At 38.1% G+C, this 17995-nt stretch overlaps 1 protein-coding gene across 14 annotated transcripts in view; it reads left to right on the forward strand.

The window, feature by feature from the left end:
- Nucleotides 1-17057, forward strand: part of CASK (calcium/calmodulin dependent serine protein kinase) — a 191318-nt gene extending 174261 nt beyond the window's left edge. For 10 of the 14 annotated variants that reach the window (XM_086879640.1, XM_086879636.1, XM_086879639.1 and 7 more), the window contains 5 exons: nt 3971-4051; nt 4144-4224; nt 5684-5886; nt 7675-7758; nt 13352-17057. In XM_086879640.1, coding sequence (XP_086735766.1) covers nt 3971-4051; nt 4144-4224; nt 5684-5886; nt 7675-7758; nt 13352-13528 — 626 coding nt within the window. In that variant the 3' untranslated portion in view covers nt 13529-17057. The remainder of the gene's footprint in view (nt 1-3970; nt 4052-4143; nt 4225-5683; nt 5887-7674; nt 7759-13351) is intronic. The other 4 variants (XM_086879646.1, XM_086879635.1, XM_086879638.1 and 1 more) reach the window with 1 other exon arrangement.
- Nucleotides 17058-17995: the final 938 nt, after the last annotated feature.

Raw genomic sequence — 17995 nt, forward strand, 5'->3', positions numbered from 1 at the left:
AATCAGAACAGATACCTGTCCAAGCATTGTAATGGAAGTATTTTATATTACATTAATTTCTGGGTTTTTTTTTTTCAGTTGCATTCTTGAGCACACCAATTAAACAATATAAATCCATATTTTCATGTATTTCTCTTTACTTGCACAGTGTGTGCAGTATCAGAGCTCATAATGTCTTTCTATTAATGAATATGTGTTTCCTTAAAAGTAATTTGAAAGTAAATTCTGAGAAAGTCAAAGGACAGTAGTTGTTGTTTACACTCTTTAAATTCAGTGTTGCATTTAAGGTGTTCACAGGTGAATATATAACTATTTGTTGCCCTGAAAGCTCTCACAAGCAGAGATTGAAAGCTTTAAGTAGGTTCCTTCCTTTTGCTGGTGTAACACCCCCCTGCTTGTTCCAGTGTTCCCCCTTCACTGTAGTAGTTTTAACAATTGTAACATTTTAACAATTATAACAAAAGCTGTTGAGAGTGAAATGGATTTTATGAGCCAAAGTCTTTCACAATAGTGGTATCAACTGCTCCCAGCACACATTCCCACAGCCTTGCTCCTCCCTTCTGTTGTGGCCCTGCTGTGAACTGGATCAAGAACAACCCAAAAAAGACACGGATTTTTCTTTCTTTAGGGCAGATGCATTTCTTGATGCAGCTCTCAGTGCAAATCCAGAGCTAAAAATGTATGTGTGAGTAAGCAGGGCCAGCTACAAGGGAGTGAGCTAAAGGAAGGATAGCCAAGGGAAGGAGAAGGAGCAGGAGCAGGCAGTACTGTAGGAGCAGAACTAGCTCAAAGATTTTCTATCAGTTAAATTCCTGAAAGGAATCTAGACTTTGCACTCTTGACAGAGGGGGACATTTTGGAGTAGGTTGATGGCACTTCGATTCACACAGTTCACCTGCCTTCACCAGCAGTGTTATATCTTTATTTGCTTTATATCAGAGCAGGTGTTTGCCAAAAATTAGAAATACAAACATTAAAAACTATTATTATGACGATAAAAGAAACTCTTCCCTTCAGAGTACAACTTCCCCTTTCCCCTTAGTCAAAAAGTTAATGCAAGCACAGATTGAAATACAGATTTCTTGTAGAAATGTTATTGATCTTAGTGTCCCTGAGGTAGTGAAGGTGATGCCAGTAATATTCCAGGGAGTGACACCAAATGGAGCATATTCCATTTATGAATATTACTAATTGCTTTGGTGCTCATGTGAGTTCAGGTTTAACTGAGGTGGCACTGAATTCACATTCTCTGAAGTGCCCTGTCACATCCAGGATGGTTAGTCAGAAATATGACAAAACTGGCCCTTGCAGCATTTCAGTGCTTCTGTTTCAGAATAAAAACCAGATCTTTTCTCCCACTGGTTCCAAAACAAGTCTAATCATTCTCAAAATGTTGCTCTTACAGGAAAGTAGAATTTTTTTCTCTTATGTCTTAATATAAAATTAAATAAATTGATCAGCAGTGTGTAATCTATTTGGACTTGTGTGTTATTTTTCTCTTAGGGGTGAGACTGGAGTGCTGGGAAATGACCCAGTAAAATAATTCACAGTCAGCTCAGATTTGTGTGGCCAGCTAATGATTTGAGAGCTGATGTGGTATATCGGGATATTACTGGAAGTAGAAATGAGATTATTCTGCAAATCATACGTAGTTTATGAAGTAAACAGGAGATGATTTCAGTTACTTTTTAGAATTAGAAGCAAATACATTCTCCTTTACAATATAAATGTAATCCTGTTGTTCTTTCCTCCATGCTTCATATCAGAGTATTAGGCAATTTCATGATCATGTTTTATCAGTATAAAGTCAGTTTTAAACCAAATCCCACGGAAAAAATGAAATATCTTTTCCATTATTAGATTCACTGACATTTTCATAAATGCTCTAGAGATATGCTGCAGTGCTATCCAGATCTATTTTTTATTTATTTTGCTGAAAAGTTATTGCAGGGCTTCAGAAAATAACAGAACATACCAGAACTATGCTTCATATTATGCATAATGTAGAAAATTGCCAAGCTTTTATAAAATATGTTTATCATTTCTTAATGTGATTTATTTGCCTTGTGTTTAGACTATTGCATGGTAAAGTTTATTTTGTGCATATACTTTTTATTTTACTAATATATTACAAGCCATATCTCAATGACCCCTGTACATTTTTCATGCTGTCTTACTCCCAATGGCCTCTGTGCATGTAAGTAACCTGTCAAGTGACAATGCCTCTTTATTTGCTTCTTACTGTTTCCTTTCAAGAACTCCTTTTCTTTTATTAGCTAGTAACACAGAAGCATTGAAGTTTGGTCTTTAACTGTGTCCTGTATTCCTCCTATCTTTGTATATTAAGAAATTAATTGTTTTTCTTTTGCATTTGAGAACCCCACAATCATTAGTTAAATCCATGTAGACTGAGACACATCTCCATGCTACTACTTTGTGATGAAGGCATTAATATGTGTCATTTCTAATGTTTGTTCCTGTTGTTTGTATCTAACATAACGTGGTTTTGTTCAAGAAGAAAATAAAGGATTGATTTTTTTTTTTAAATTATTATTTTTCAATGGAGAAAGAAACTTGCAGGCTTCAGTGGGGTTAGCATGGTAAAGCTGCTTAGTGTGTTGTAGATCCTTATTACAAAATGAATTATTGATTTGTTTAAATACTGTGAAGTTGCAAAAAATACAAGAGTAAGAATTGCATTGTGGAATGGAAGAAAAATAGGAGTGATTTCTTGCTTGTAGTATTTGGGGAAAGGTTGAAAGAGATTCTTCTTTAGGATTAAATTCAAAATGCTTCAAATGGACTTGGAAGTTTTCATATCTGAATCTTTTCAAGGCCTTAAAGAGTTGAGTGTCAATTGGCTGATTTGTAATTTCAACAAATTGAAGCCATTGGACTTTCTCAGATAAAACGACTACCATCAAATTGAAAAACTGAGAGATACCCACACTCATCCTAAAAGATGCATTGGATATAGCTGAGGTGGATAAGCAATCTTAAGACTTGGAAACTCACAGAGATTCCATAGTTTGGATGGAGTCTCTCCTCCCTCCTTTTCATAGCGTGCAAAAATACAGAACTGAAAACTCTTGTTCGTTATTCTGCTCCGCAATTGCTGGTTGCTGTAATCTTTACCAATATAAATAACTCCCTCCTGGCTGCTTCTTTCATTAGAATTCAGCAGGAGTTACCAGAGATGATGTGTTACTGGGCACAGGAGGAATAAGCTGTTATTAATGAACAAAACTTGATTTGTCAGTCATTATATTCCCTGGCAATTGGCAACAGATTGATAGGCATGATGGAATTCATCCAATTTCAGCTGCAGTTGAAATGATATCTGAAATAATACTTTTACAATTTTTCCCTAAATATGGTGGAGGTTCTTTTCTGTAATGCCATCACTTTTCATTAGAATTCTTCATTCTGTCACAAGTTTTAAAAGCATGTCAGTTTAATTACCACGTGTGTTTAAAGAGAACTCTAATTACAAGTAAATGGTGTGGTCTGAAAGAATAAATACCACAAAGTATTAACACTGTGCATTTCTCATAGATATTGTTAAAACATTATTATGAAAGTATCTCTATCTTCAGTGTAAATAGATGTTCTCATACTGTATTCATGTTGGTCACTGTGTACAGATTTTTCTTTAGTATTGCTATTTCTTAGGAATGCAAATGTGAATGGCATGCTGTTATAGCTGATTTTTGTGGTCTGCTGAACACTGCATGAAAGGACATGCAAACTTTGCTGAGCATCTCAGTAGCTTTGTTACTGCTCTTAACAGTTTTTTAAATGAACACTCTTGTTAAAATTGCATAAGGAATGAATGGTTTTATTTTCTGTAACATGTTACTTTGTATTAGAAACCTAAAACTAGATAAAATTATAATTTGTAGCAGAATTAACTGCTACCCTTCATATGCCATTTTTTTCTTATCCTTTGGGGTTTTCTTTTGTGTTTTAGTGTTTGATCAATTAGATCTCGTCACATATGAAGAAGTAGTAAAGCTGCCAGCATTCAAAAGGAAAACACTAGTCCTACTAGGTAATTTTCAATTTTTCTGAACATAGCATCATAGTTTTGAAGCCTTTCTGGTGGAATATTTCTAAATGCTTTTTTTTTGTGTTGTGGATCAGGTGCACACGGTGTCGGAAGAAGACACATAAAAAACACACTCATCACAAAACATCCGGACAGATTTGCTTACCCCATTCCTCGTGAGTAGCAGGGTTCCATGTGCTGCAGAATTGTTTGTGTCCTCCTTGAAAACACCCCCCTTGTTCTTCTGCCTGTGTTCAGCTCAGCTGAGACAAATCCTGCCTTAAAGGTGGGAGCTGTGTAGGACTGGGTGTGTTTCTTTTGGTTTTTCAAAGGGTAGGGTGGAAAGTAACACCACTTTTGCATCAAATGTTCCTTATTATTCACAAAACTTCCTGTTAGACATACTTCTCTCTACTCCAAATGTTTGTTAATTTAGAATGAAGGATAAAAGATTTCTCATTTTTAACTGTGTATAAATCCCATGGGAAGAAATATGAGCTGGATTTAGAGGAAACCTTTAGTGTTTTAATTACTTCAGACAGCCAAGTCTTAAGGACTGGTATTGCACTAAAAAAACTTCAGGTTTTCAGAGATGATGCTAAGTAAAAGAAAATACAGTTAATTTCACTACTTATCAGTGGTCTGTTATGAAGAGCACAGAGGTGTTTTCCCTTCATGACAACAATCTCTGTCAATACCCTGCAGGAACTGCAGATCCCATTACATGATTTCTTGGAGATGCATCCTTTTTCCTCAAGCTAAGCACACCAAAACAAGCACATCCAGCCCCTACCTGTCCACTCTATTTCAGACTGACCTCAGAAGTGCCATACATGGCTCAGCAGTGACACTCATTAAATTTTCTTCACAGAAACCACCTATTTTATCTGCAGGTGCTTTTAGAATGGACTCACCTTTGCCATGATGAGCATGCCTTAGGTTGCCTGCATTAGGGTCCTGCTCTGTGGAAGCATTGAAATTGTTTCACTGGTTTTGTAAGACTATAAAGAGGCACTTTCTGCATTCCTTTACAAAACCATGGTGTAGTAGGTGGCTTTTGAGATGGGCCTTAAATTGGGTGAGGAGTTTGGGAGAATGTTTTATGAAGAAATTACCTGCATTTTGAAAACCTGATCAAAAAGATCAGGTCACACGCAGTGGCAGTTAATTCTAAAGATTAGTAGGCCATACTTCTCTTACCACATAAGTTTGTAGAAGCCATATTCCAAAAGTATGTTATTCCTAAGTAGCTTCCACCTCTCTTGACCCCACAGGTAATCAGGTTTTTAAACTGCCTTTTAGACTTAACCTTTTCACACTCATAAAAGCCTCATAATTTTTTTTTTAAGAAGGAAATTGCAGAAATGTTTTTAGGACAGAAGAGGATTTAGGAGAAATATGAGTATTTTAAGTTCAGTAGACCCTAGGGACTCTACTCCTGCTTCTCCCAGCACATATCCCTCAAACTCCTGCTTTTCCCTGTGCCTGTCATTCTGACTGCCTCATACTTCCTTGCTCTATATGTGATTTGACACAGAACATCATTCAGTGAATAAGTATTGATAAACAAACAGAAAAAAGAAGCCACATATAACCTTAATATTGCTTCTGTACTAAAATATTCTGTATTTTCAGACACAACCAGACCTCCAAAGAAAGACGAAGAAAATGGCAAAAATTACTACTTTGTATCCCATGACCAAATGATGCAGGATATATCAAACAATGAATATCTGGAATATGGCAGCCATGAGGATGCAATGTATGGGACAAAACTGGAAACAATACGAAAGATCCATGAGCAGGGACTAATTGCAATACTTGATGTAGAACCTCAGGTAACTAATTAGAAGTGTATAAAAATGGGACTCATCACAAATCCTTCAACCCTATTTCATTTAGATGTTTTTATTGATTGCAGACTAGGTAAGTGCTGCATAAAGTGATTTGAAACAAAAGTCCTTGAACCAGCAGGATATCAATCTGTAGAATTCTGGTAATCATACAGTTACAAGAACACAGAGGAGAAAGAAAAATCAAGCTCTCAAGAAACACTAGTAGTTTATTTATTCATTGTAGAAAATCTGTGGAAAATTCTGATACATTTCCTTTGAAACATCTGTGTAGTCATTACTTTCAATTCACAGGGATGTGTTTATATGTTTTAAGTGAAACAACATGAATATAGACAATTGTGATGTTTATATTATTCTAGCAGATGGAAGGAAATGGGAGGAAAGACAAAATTGTGACTTGGTGTTATCTACTTGAATTTGCTGATTTGTTTCTTCTTTGTGAATGGATTCAGGAAGTTCAAATTTTTCTAAGAATTTCACAACAGAAATGAGATACCTGACTAAATTTTTTAAGATAGAGTGTGATGGTGTGGTGGTGTTCTGAAAAATAAACCCCCACATTTAACAGCATTCAGGGGGAGCAACATTTATAGTTAGTTTAAATAGAGCAGCTGTTAACAGCAAACTCTCCTGATAAACTTTTTCAATATGCATTATTCAGGAGCTGTACAGTTCTCAGAAGTGATTTTAATCTTTGTTAGAATGTATTTACATTTGGTAACAGCTGCCTTTGCCACATTTCCTCCAGCTCGTGTCCAGCAAGCCACTTTCCTAACCAGCTTCCTCATTTATCCATCTCAGCTCATTGAGGCCAACCTCTTTGTCTTACACCACTTGCCTGTTTTCCCTCAGGCACTCTTAATTTTATGGGTTTTCTTGCATTTCACTTCTGGGGTTTGTCTCTTGTTTGGAGCAGGTTGGCAGAGGTGATTCCTGTTGGTGGCTTTCAGGCAGCAGAGATGAAAACCTTTTAGTTCAGGGAAAAGGTGGATTGTGGGGGTTTTGTTTTGTTGGTTTATTTAGAAAGAAAAAGCTTTGGAGAAGACAGGAAATCAAAACAGCAAAACCAGAGTGATGTTTACTAGTCTGGCTTTATCTTGTCCATCCCTTTGAGTTCAGCTGCAGTGTTTAACCCACTGTCCTGCACTTCATCAAGCCTGGATTTGGACAGAGTTTCACATATGGCAGCTCTTTGTCACTCAGCTCATTAAGGCAATTCTTTAATGAGAACTCTTCTTTTTTTGCAGATTTGGTTCAGGAGATTGGAGCTGTATTTAGTGATAAATACTTCAAACTTCTCACATCAGATTTTTGTTTTTTTAAAAATAATAATTTTATAATAATAAAATTTATATTTAATCAATATTCTAAAACACAGTTGGCTCTTTTCCCTAATTATGGCATGACAGAATTTTTTTTTACATGGCATTTCATCAGCCAGTTTAAATGTAAACAGAATTCCACACTCTTTGAGACTGTATGGGGAGAGGTACTCTGAAAATGCTAAAGCCTTTACTGTATAATAAACTCATTTTAATTAAGGATAAATATATGTTTTGACCACCATAAATGTAAAATAATAAAAAAAGTTATGTGTCTGTATTACTAAGGTCTTAAGTCCTTACCTTAACTTAGTTTTATTGTTAAAATTGTTAAAAACAAGTCCAGCATTGTAGATCATGAATTTGTGTCTTTTGCTTGTGTGACTAAATTTACTTCACATTGCTTTTTGGAGGTTTCCTCTAAATTATCTGATTTTTTTTCCTCTAGGCATTGAAGGTCCTGAGAACTGCGGAGTTTGCTCCTTTTGTTGTTTTTATTGCTGCACCTACGATTACCCCAGGCATTAATGAGGTATGGCACGTTGCAATGTGATGTCTTGGCAGAGACAGAATTAAGGATGAGATTTAAATGTGCAGACCAGACTCTTTAATTGTTTCCTTGTCTGTAAATGAAGAGGCAGAAAAATAATTGAACAACAGCTTTATTAAGTTGATTTATTGTTTATGAACCGATGATTCAAAATGTGGGCTTCAAGAGGAAGGATCCATGTGCTGTATTCTAAAAGTAAATATTCTTTTATTTCATTCCCTGCTCCAGCTCAAAGATCCATTTCCAAATCGTTGGCACAAATTACTCAATTGTGAGTTGCAATGCCAACACTGATCCCACCTTTAGCATTTTCCCTGCACAGCAAATATGCATCAAAAATAGAAATATTCATTTTGACAGCTGCCCTCTAAGAATTGGAAGTTTTGACCCAAGGGGTAATTGCTTGTGGAACAATGCTGAGTATTCATGGAGGTCCACATCATACATTTCCTGCTTAGTTTTTATAGGATATCTGCTCTGCAGATTGCTGCTGATTACAAGGATACCAAGCAATTCTGGATTTAGCTGGCACAAAGGCAAACTCCATTTTCACAAACGTTTAATTTGCTCAGTCTTCCTTAAACCATGATATTAAAGTATTTGATTGTTGGATTTGATCATGAATCTGTTCCAAATATCCTAGATGTCTCCTTGATCATCAAAAGACAGAGAAGCTGTGTCACTACAGCAGGTTTCTACAGAAATGTAATTACAGTGTCATAAGCATGAAGCTATGACATCACTGCAGAGACTTGCAGGAAAAGAAGGAGCAAGACAAACACATTTAAATGCAAATACTCTGAATGATTATTCAAATCAAAAGTGGAAAGTGAAGAATTTTGGCCTCAAGCTGAAATTTTACTTACAACTGAGGCATTCTGCTAGTTCACTATGACACTTCAGTGAGCTACTTTAGCTCTAAATTGGAACTTTGTCAATTTTTAAGCACCAGTGCTAGAACAAGCAGTGAAAGAGGATAGGAAGGGGAAGAAGGCTCTGTTCACCTTCACAGCATTAAGTTATGTCATTTCACTGTGTCTTAGGGACCCACACCCTAATGGTACAACCCAAGAGTAAAAACAAAGCTCTCTCAGAGCACAGCACAATTTGCCATGTTAGTGAAGTGACACTTGATGTAACTGCTGGTGTGATGCTGTGAATCTGTACAGTCTTGATAAAATATTAGAATTTTGTCATCTACTCTAAGTTTTCCTTTGTGTAAACAAATAGCATTGCATCAGGTACCCTGTAAAATTATATCATTGCTTGGGCTTGTTGCCTTCATATCTGTCTCAGCTCCCAGATAGCCTTTCCTTGGCCACACTCACTTGCCAGTGGTACTTAAATTTTAATCTTCCAGCTGTAGGGTATAATACAGAGGTACTTGAGACAGTTCATATGAGGGAGAAAATGTTTTTCCTCAAGAACAGAAATGTGCCTTTTATAGTAGTGGTGGGGAAGTACTTTATTCCAAAGAATTAATAGAAGTAAAGTATTGTCTTCTAAATATTTGCATTCACGTTGTAAAACCTGTCTTTATTTTAAACTCCTGTGACAAAAGTCTCTGTGCCTGCAGGGTTTCACTCAGGCACATGGATTGCTGAGCCAAGGCCACACTTATAAAACATGTTAATTTATTAATCAATTAAAGTTAAGGAAAAGGAGGGGCAGGCAATGGGAATAGCAACAGACCTTACCCAAACACAGGATCCTGTTTTCCAAGGTTTTCTGGGCAGATAAGCAGTGTGTCTGTGTGGTAGCAGCCTGCAGGGCAGCAAACAAGGGCGAGGAGTGCGTGTTTCCTATTTCCCATTCATGCTTCCTTTTTGAAAGGTTCATTTGCATAATGAGTGTCCCTTTCTGTTGGCCCTCTTGCCCTGCCTCATTTTATTTTACTTGCACTTTTTGAGAGCACTTCTGTAAATGACTGTCCTTTTTTCCCTCCCCATGTTTTTCTTAAATTTCATCTTTGCTTTTCTTTTCATTTTCTTGCATTCGTACTAATTGTACATAGCTGCCAAAATGGTGCAGAAAACTGCCTGTAAGTACCAGCTAGGGGCTCACAAGGTAGTCCTGGTTATTGCAGTAGTTCTAGAATGTAGATATGCTTGTTCCCATTCAACATTACTTTTGCCATTAGAGTCAAAATTTAATGTAATAATGACTTTTGATATCTGCACTAAAATTACCTGCTGGTGAAAAAAGATGCTATGGAGTAAAATTTCTGCTCTTACAGATGTATATCTGAACTTTGTGGTAAAATCAGTGCAGAGGCCTGATCCTAAGAGTGTCTCTCTTGAGACACTTTAGCCTGTCAAAGACCCCACAAAATGTCACAATAATTGAGGCCCACACAGGCAGGAGACAAAATCCTGTCCTTTCCAGTGAATGTAGCAATGCACTGTGAGCAGTCCAGCAAAGCACAAGAGCAGTGTAAATCATACAGGGAATCTCCCAGAGTGCACCCACCTGTCTGATCACAGAGGAAGCTTAAATCAGATGGTCATTGTGCTAAAACAGAGAGGAGAGAGTGTATCAGAAAACCTTGGGGTAGTTCCTCTTTCCTCCAGCTGTTCCTACCTTCATTGCCCAGACAGCAGCAAAGAGATCACAGGCTCCATTTGTTTGATGTAAACCTTATTGAGCCAAATTCTTCAGACTTTTAGCTGTGCTTCCTCCCTTCCTACAGCCAAAGAATAAAAGGAATTTTTCTTAGGCAGTGTGGAGCTCACCAGCTGTTTAAATTGCAAATTTCTTTCAGTTGGAGCAAAACTGGCAAAGGCCTGATGGTGTTTACACATTGTCCACAGCCTCAGAAGGGAATATTAGTAATTTGTTGGGCTGGGCTTTGATTGCCACTAGTGGCAGCTGTCTGTCCTGTGTTCTTTTAGGCCAAAAAACGCCCAGAGAGTGAAGATGCCCCTGGTGGCTTTTATGTCCATGGGGGTATTTCATGGATAAAGCCATGTTTCACTCCTTTCAGCTGCAGTGGAAAAGGAGAGACTGAATTAGGAAGAAAAAGTCTGATCCAATAATGGAGACACTGCAACTAGACCCACATGAAATTCCTATTTCACAAGAGCTGAGGGAAGAAGAAAAGGCAGATGTGCTCACAAATGTTAACTTCTCAAGTTGTGGCCATTCATCTGTCTGTCTGCAGCTTGCTGAACATTTTGATAAATATCTTATTTCTTGACAGTATTGAGGGCACAACTGCTGCTGAAGAATTTCCTTCTTGGAACATAATCTGGGATGTTCAGTATCCAAGATTTATTTAAGGCATTTTAGTGAAATTGAGAGGAACTTAACACAGCAAAACTTTGCAGCTAGTTTCCAAGATGAGTTTTGGTATTTAAGTCTTGCAGACTCACAGAAAACAGCCAGTGTACATGTACAAATAGATACTCTGTCACAAACACAGGTGAAATTTGGTCCCCAAATGAAACAAAAATAAAGAACTTTAATCACTTTTCCTTTTGATGAGCCTAGAAAAGTTTGAGCATATTTGAAACTTGTTGCAGTGGCCTATCCCAAAGTTATTACTGCCCTTAAAAGCATATAAAAGAAGTAATGATTTACATTAGAAAAACAGTGTCAGAAAAACAGTGAAGTTTAATGAATTTTTGAAACACTCAGTTTTGTGGAATCGGTGTGTGCAACATAAACTTTGCCAGTTGGATTTTTTTAAGATGAGATAGCTGTTAGATTTTCAGATTTTCATTATCAGTCACAGTAAGATAGAAGCTCTAGTGAGAAAAGTCCATACCTGTAGGTAAAAGTAACATAGATGGGAAATCTGAATAATTCAAAATCTGCATAAGGACTTAACAGTTCTATGGCTTCCAGGGGCTGTTCAGGTACTGTTAGCCCTTTGTCATGAGATCAAAACTCTTTTCAAGGTGCAATATGATTTGGACAAGACAGACTATAAATACAAAATTAATCTTAGCTGGATACATTTAAAGCACTGAAAATACTCTGCATGACAAGTTATTTACCTTCCTTTGTTATGTTAATTTAAGCAGGAAGGGCTCAATGCTCAGCTGATACAAATGGAGTCTCTTTTGGAATCTGTGAGAAGCTGGAAGTTTACCTAAGTAGGGTTTTGGCTTAAAGACACTGGGCCATATGAAATATTCCATAAAAATATTTCATACTAGTATTGATCCACATTGTTCTGTTTGTTAATAGCATAAATTGAATTTGCACACTGGAATTTTCTACAGAAGTTCCAGGAGTTGCTGGTGGTGCAAAATGGCCCATGCAGGGAGCATCCCTTGTACAGAAATGCATGTGAGGAGAATTTGCCTGACTTGGAATGAAATTTGAAATAATTTTCAAGTGAAGACAACCACACCACACAGCCCCCTCCCCATTTGAGGCTGCAGCTTCAGGAGAGAAGCAGAACTGTAACTTTGGCAGAGAACTTCTCCAGAAGTGGCTGGTTTCGTTGCTGCAGGGAAGGAGAAATGTCTCAGAGCAGGTTGTTTCCTTGAGGGGACCTGAAAGCTGCTGTTCCACAGCTGCTTGTCACTGTAATTACAAATATTTGGGAAGCTGAAACAGAAAAAAATAGAGGTGGAGGTCATCTTAACAGCCAGATAAAAATCTGTTTCCAGAATAATTTCTAGTGAAAAAGCTGTGGGCACTGTGTCTGTACTTCTGCACCCTAAAACTGTTTAGAAAAGTGTATCCCAGCTGATTGATGGAGTAGGGTGAGCCTATGGATACTGCAGAGCAGCAGGAGTCATTTTGCACCATATCCACCCCAAACCTGTGGGACAGGAAGGACTTGATTGCTTTCCTGTGGCTATTTCAAGGTTCCTGAAAACACCAAATGATGGGTTTGTTGGTTTTTTTAATTCAGAAGGGAATTTACAGGAAGAGAATTCAAGCTTAGAATTGCTGCAGAGCCCAGGGAAGAAGCCTTTTGCATCCAGCTCCCTCAGGCAGGCAGACCTCGCTTACAAAGGTCTGATTTCCAGGCTGCCTGGTTCATCTCCAGCATCTCCTGGAGGAGAGGGGTTGGAAATGCCCTGCTCTGAGATGGAAACCATGGAAACCACAGAGTGATGTGGAGTGAGAACTTCCTTATCAGTAAATTGTCGTTAAAGGAAGCAGACCCAGGAAATTGGTGTAGAACAGAAAACATTACCAAAACTGGGAACAGCTGATACCTGACAGACAGCCTCTCCCCTTCCTCCTGTTTCTCATGTTCTCACTGGGACATAGGCCCAATAGCTCTTACTTGTGCACCTTGTCTGATTTATTCACATGTGGTCTCCATTGCTGCTTTTCCAAGCTTCCATCCTCTACCTTGCTTTTTTAACTCTAGAGCTGTGTCTTGTCTCCAAGAGTGTCAATAACCAAGTGCTGTTTGAGTGTCAGCTTCCAGAGGGCAACTGTGCCCTTTCTCCTGTGTGATTCCCATAGCTGTAGGTGGGAGAGCTAAAGCACCTCGACTCCTTGAGGCCTTTTTTTGCCCATTTCCTTCTCAGTTGAGAAGCTGTTGTGGAAGAGCATGAAACAATCCAACTTTTCTTTTCTCCCGTTTTCTCTCCGGGCCGCCAAACAGGATGAATCCCTTCAGCGCCTGCAGAAGGAGTCCGAAATCTTACAGAGAACATATGCACACTACTTTGACCTAACAATTATCAACAATGAGATTGATGAAACCATCAGGCACCTGGAGGAAGCCATCGAGCTCGTGTGTACAGCCTCCCAGTGGGTCCCGGTCTCCTGGGTCTACTAGGCCAGGAATGAGAGAATTGAGGAGAAAAACAAAAACCTGTCATTACTGGGAACCACCTCATACATGGAAAACCTCTTCGTTATTGACCTTGTGTCAACAGGTCTTGGCCCCTAGAGACTACCTAGATGTAGTGTGACCTAAAATATAATTATTGTCATGTCCAAATAGATAGGAGGAGGGGGAAAAAGATTAAACACTAATTTAAAGAGACAGTATCTTTTTTTTAATCATTTCTCCTAAACTTTAATAAAATGTATCTTTAAATATATGTACTACTCAGTCCTTTGGAATGTTATATTTTTGGAAATCATAGCTTTTTATTTCAAGGGCCCCTAAAAACTGCACAAAATAGATGCTGCTTTCTATAATCTATTTTAATAGTAATAATAATATGATTCTGTTACCTTAACTTGGGGGTGGAACACTACATTCTTTTTAGAGTCTGATTTTATGGATTGGAATACTTTGCTTTCCTTTATTTATTTGAAGTAATTAGTCTAGTGGTTACAAAACAAATTCATAAATTTTAAAGGCCTTTCTTTTCCGCGCTTTTGGGGTTTTTTTTTTTTCTCTCCTAGGATAGTATTTTTAAGTACTTTTGTGTAACATCCAGATAATGTGATACTGTCTCTTTGAAGAACTCTGTAAAAGTTTTAGAAATTTGAAATTGGGTCTTGACTCTTAATGCATGTGGACAGTCGCAAGCGTTCATGCCGTTGGTGTATCTGTGTTGATAAAACCTGTAATCTACAGCAAAGTACATTCCGTTCATGGGAACACGTACCCAAGGGAATAAAGCAAAATATTATTCTGACTTAAGTTGTAAACCTATGCACATCCCTTGCATTTTGGGCAACTTTATAAAAAAAAAAAAAAAAAAAAAAAGAAAAACTGATTTTTATTAATAATAATCATGTAGTGAAATGTGTTTGTAATTTTGTCTCAATTTAATTTGTTGTAAGGTGGGAGGGGGCAATTACTGGTTTCACCATTTCAGATCTGTGTTGTCTGAGAGTATTAACGTTTTAATTAAGTTGAAGCAAAGAAATGCTGATTTTTAATATGTATGTAATTGTTTAAAGATGCACACATTTTAAAAGAAAATACCGTGCAATGAAGAAACCAGTTTAGACATTGCGATAAACTGACTATTCCAAAAGACTCATCTACAACAGCCCTGTAAATTCATTTAAAAATGGTAATTGACTCTACAGTCTGACCAATTTTTTTTATTTTAAATATACTTCCTTTTATGTGTTCAACAATGAAATGCTTTTGGGTCCTTCATTTCATCACAGGGAGTTTCAAGAGCAAATCAGTGACTCGTGCAGTGAGGAAGTAAATTAAAGTCTGTAAGGGAAGCCTTTGTAGGGGCAGAGCCAGCAGTCTGTCCCAGGGGCTCTGCACAGGGTCAGCACAGGCTTCCTTCCACAAAGTTGGAATTAAGGCAGAGCCAACTAAAAAAGTGTAACCATGGATTGACCTGGCACTTCATTTCCCTTCTTCATGCTCTCACTGGCCCACATGATTTGTATTTTCTCTGAAAATGGTTAAAGGCAGCTGGCATTGCCGCCTCTTTTTAGGTGTCAGAAATACACTGTTCCTTAAAATGTCTTCTCCTCAAAGTTTGGTTGGCTGTGCTGTTGCATAGTATGAATTTTAGTGTTGATATTGAAAAGACAGAGTGATACAGGATTTTTCCTCAAAGTGGAACTTTCAGCTGGAATTGTTCTGTGAGCTGTTCCAGTTGTTTGGGACCATTGCACGTGCAATCAGAAAAGGCTTCTCAAGGTTGTACCTTTCTCACAGGGGTAATTCTGTTGATAATTTTCTCCTGCCTACTCCTTCTACAAGTTGTGTGGTCAAATCTGTTTACAATTCTTGTAAAACCCACAGCTGAAATCTCAGTCTGGCTGTGCCTTCTCCCATCCAGCCAGGGCAGGCGAAGGTGTTTATTCCCTGCAGCATTCACAGCCCGGCTTGCAGCCCACGGAAGGGAAATTCATCCATCACTTTACCCCAGCTGCTGAATGCCCTTAATGCCACAGCTGGAATCACAGTTCTGTGGCTGCATCCCAAAACAAGAGCTGTGCCCGAGTCCCTTGGGTTTGTAGTTTTGTGGCAAGTAATGGATGGAGTCAGCGTGGGCCTCACCTGCACAAGAGGGAAACAAGAGGGAGCTGTCAGAGCAGTTGTAGGTGCTCATCTGTTCTGGGTTTAGCCCCAGAAGAAGGGGATGGTGCAAACTGTGAATTATTTAGTGAGTAAGAGGTAATTTTTCAAGTGGTTGTGTCGTTTGGTCCTGGTGAAGCGTAGCTGGTGTCCTGTAGGCAGCTGTTGCAGTGGTGAGTCCACACTGGCCAAGTGACAGGTTCATTCACTCTCAGAACTACCTCTTTTCCCAGCAAAGCACAAAGATGGGAAGATGAAAATCTAGCAGTGGAGTGTTTCTGATGTTAGAAATACAAACTTCTCTGGTGAGCATTGGTGTCTGACTTCAGTGACACGTTTTTCATCTCAAATGTTTATCGCATTAAACAGGTAAAGTAATTTTGATAATTCAAGTATAGTCCATCATAAATGTTTTAACTACACACTTTTGACTCTGTTAATGTGAATTTCTTTGAGTTTCTGTGTATCCAGCTCATAAGGAAAGAAATCTCACAAGGCCCATGAGGGTGCTTCTGCCTTATGTAGATGACAATAAGTAGTGATTTGATGTAAGTAATACCTTTCCTTCTCTTAAGTGGAATTACCATTCAGTTAATGCTACACAGTAGAAAGATGGACCTGGAGAGCTTTGTTTCTTTTATTCTCACTGTATAACCTTTTATCAAGAGACAAAAACTGTAAAGCACATAGTTAGCATCCTGTCTTTCCTCCTCTTTACCAGTCTTTTTTCCATGTATGAACTTTCAGTTGCAAAAGATTAAATTGGAAACCCCTCCTAGGCTTTAAGTTCAACAGATCCACAGCACACAGTGAGCTCCATGAGCAGATTTCAACACAGTTCCAGACAGAGCAAGCCCAGGACTTCTCAGTCTGTTCAGTCCTCCCACCCTGCTCAAACCCTTCTGAAGTGTCTCTGTTGTTTGTGTGGTACATAGAGGGCAAAAGGCTGCAGAAATTGAGCTGGAAGCTTCACCTGCATAGGGAAGGCTCGTGCAGGTGCAAAGCTGATGTTACAATTTTTTTATTTTTTTTCAATCTCCAAGTGGAGAAAGGTCCTCCTGGTACTGTAAATATCACTGCATAATTTAGAGCACACCTCATGGACTTCTCTAAATTTATGCTGAATGTGACCTCAGAAGCAGCCCTGGGATTGGGAAGAAACAAATGTTTCTGTTTGCCCCTTTTATACTTTATTTTTGTACAGGGGCTCATAGATTTGTAAAGAAAACTTGATCTTATCAGTATGCTGCCTCTCAGTCTGACTGATGCCTGTGATTTCAAGGTGTTAAGTTGGTCCAATAAATGTTCATTAACCTCTGCTTCCATTTACCTAATAAAAGTACACTAGGTTACTCAATGTCTCAGAGTGGTAAGATTATTGCATGGAAATGGTAGCCTAGTTTAGACCCCTGGCCTGTCCAGATGGACACTCTTAATCTCATCACTAAAACTGAAATCTTCCATGTGTTTCAGCAGTGGTTTTGTTTTTATATGGTTTGGTCAAGAACAATGCTGTGCCACTCACTTCTAAAAGAAAACATCACTACCTACCTCAGTTACTCAGTTGATTTTGAAAAGACAACATAAAAGATGAGGTGCTGTAACCTGAGCATCATTGGGCTGGTGTGTATTCTCCAAAAATGGTTCTAGAGCCACTAGGAGAGGTAAATGCACAGACTAAGCAGTATTTCTTCCATTTTCATTCTTTTCTATAAGGAAATTATTTCAGAGTGCTGTTATTTAAAGAAATACTTGGAAATGCTGCCAGAGCTTCCAAGGGTGCTTTGCAAATCTGCGTTGAAATCCTAGATGCAAACAGTTCTGGCCTCATTCTCTTCCACTGCAGATAATATTCTGCAGCTTTAATGAAGGTTGTTAGAACTCAGTTTCAGGCTTTAAAATGCTTGATAGAAAAGGAATTCTGAAAACTACAGAAATATATTTCCTGACTATAGTAAAGAGTCATCTGTTTTTATAAGCTAAATTGACAGAGGATGAGCTAAAGCAGGCACTATAAAAATTCTTTTTTTAGATAAAGCATATTCATTTTCTTAATAAACCTGTCCCTCAGACTAATTTCTATCTAGTAAGCCCAGAGATAGTCATAACTCTTACCAAGGAAACTGCTGCACATTATGTCAAATACTCACATATAAATCAAAATACCTGCACACCAGGAAGCACATCATTGACCAAAGAACAGAAGTAATCCTGAATAATTGTGCCTTGTGTGCACACCATGGGGATGAGTGCACAGGCTTAGGGTAGAGGATACTACTTTTTCTAATGCTACAC

This window comes from Cyanistes caeruleus, chromosome 3, assembly GCF_971803275.1.
Source record: "Cyanistes caeruleus chromosome 3, bCyaCae1.hap1.1, whole genome shotgun sequence".
Classification (NCBI taxonomy): Eukaryota; Metazoa; Chordata; class Aves; order Passeriformes; family Paridae; genus Cyanistes; species Cyanistes caeruleus.